The following is a 1891-nucleotide window of genomic DNA, read 5'->3' on the forward strand; positions in this document are numbered from 1 at the left end:
CCTGACTCTATCCCTAACCCTAACCCTAACCCTAACCCTGACCCTGACCCTGACTCTATCCCTAAACCTAGCCCTAACCCTGACCCTGACTCTATCCCTAACCCTAACCCTGACTCTAACCCTAACCCTAACCCTAACCCTGACCCTGACTGTATCCCTAACCCTAACCCTAACCCTATCCCTGACCCTAACCCTATCCCTGACCCTGACCCTGACCCTGACTCTAACCCTGACCCTGACCCTAACCCTAACCCTAAACCTGACCCTATCCCTGACCCTGACCCTGACCCTAACCCTGACCCAATGACCACCCCAACCCTGATCCCAACTCTATGCCTGACCCTAATTTAAACCCTCATCCTGACCATTACTCTGATCCTGACCCTCGCCCGATTATTAACCCTAGGTATACCTGACCCTACCCAAACCCTGACCCCAAGTGTGACCCTACCCAAACTCTGACCCCAAGTGTGACCCTACCTGAACACTGACCCCAACCATGACCAATCCCTGACCCCAAAATGCCCCAACCATGACCCTACTCCGAACCCTGACCCTGAACCCCGACCCCAACCGTGACCCTACCCCGAACCCTGACCCCAAGCGTTACCCTACCCCACACCCTGACCTATTACAGGGAGGACGTATCCCCTTGTGCTGTGACATATAGCTAGGGGTGACAAAGCCAGGATCACTGCGAGATCCGATGGGGAATTTGGGAGAAGGGCCTGGTGCTGCGGGCGGAGGGGAGAAGGGGTAGTGTCGGAGAAGTTACACCATTTCTCTCTCTCTGTCTTTCCCTTTCCCACTCTCCAAACCGTTCGTACGGGTGTCTGCTCCTCAGAATATTTACCAGTGGTGCGGCTCCCTCTCGAACATGTACGAGAAGCAGAAAGCAGGAGAATTTGCCAGCTCCATTCGGGATGTCGAACGTCGAGGGAAGGCCCAGGTCATCTTCGTTTCAGACGGCGAGGAACCAGAGGAAATGACAGAGGTGAGACCGAGAGAGACAGGCAGCGAACGGGGGGCAATGGGTGCCAAAGGTTGAGGGCTCTCCTGGCCGCCCCTATTTAACAGGGACTGGCAACTTGCTTGGTCCCCACCCACTCAGAATGGGACGCGCGCCCTCAGCTCTGACCTCCTACCTCTCTCACCGTGCATCTCAATGCCTAATCCACTCTGCTCCCCTTCCACAACCTTACTCCCAACACTACTTCCGCTGTCGGAGGGTCAGTGCTGAGGGAGCGGGCACTGTCGGAGGGTCAGTGCTGAGGGAGTGCCGCACTGTCGGAGGGTCAGTGCTGAGGGAGTGGGCACTGTCAGAGGGTCAGTGCTGAGGGAGTGGGCACTGTCGGAGGGTCAGTGCTGAGGGAGTGGGCACTGTCGGAGGGTCAGTGCTGAGGGAGCGCCGCACTGGCGGAGGGTCAGTGCTGAGGGAGTGCCGCACTGTCGGAGGGTCAGTGCTGAGGGGGCACCGCACTGTTGGCGTGTCAGTGCTGAGGGAGCGCCGCACTATCGGAGGGTCAGTGCTGAGGAAGTGGGCACTGTGGGAGGGTCAGTGCTGAGGGATGGGGCACTGTCGGAGGGTCAGTGCTGAGGGAGTGCTGCACTGTCGGAGGGTCAGTGCTGAGGAAGTGGGCACTGTCACAGTGTCAGTGCTGAGGGAGTGGGCACTGTCGGAGGGTCAGTGCTGAGGGAGTGGGCAAGGTCGGAGGGTCAGTGCTGAGGGAGCGCCGCACTGTCGGAGGGTCAGTGCTGAGGGAGTGGGCACTGTCAGAGGGTCAGTGCTGAGGGAGTGGGCACTGTCGGAGGGTCAGTGCTGAGGGAGTGGGCACTGTCGGAGGGTCAGTGCTGAGGGAGTGCCGCACTGTCGGAGGGTCAGTGCTGAGGG

General features: G+C 59.2%; 1 protein-coding gene across 1 annotated transcript in view; it reads left to right on the top strand.

The window, feature by feature from the left end:
- The window catches only part of LOC125488009 (macrophage-capping protein-like), a 12311-nt gene that overhangs the window by 4675 nt on the left and 5745 nt on the right, over nucleotides 1–1891 (top strand). Inside the window, exon 5 of the mRNA XM_048620750.1 lies at nucleotides 845–1043. Coding sequence (XP_048476707.1) covers nucleotides 845–1043 — 199 coding nt within the window. The remainder of the gene's footprint in view (nucleotides 1–844; nucleotides 1044–1891) is intronic.

The sequence above is a fragment of the Rhincodon typus genome, chromosome 48 (assembly GCF_021869965.1).
Source record: "Rhincodon typus isolate 14 chromosome 48, sRhiTyp1.1, whole genome shotgun sequence".
NCBI classification, from domain to species: Eukaryota; Metazoa; Chordata; class Chondrichthyes; order Orectolobiformes; family Rhincodontidae; genus Rhincodon; species Rhincodon typus.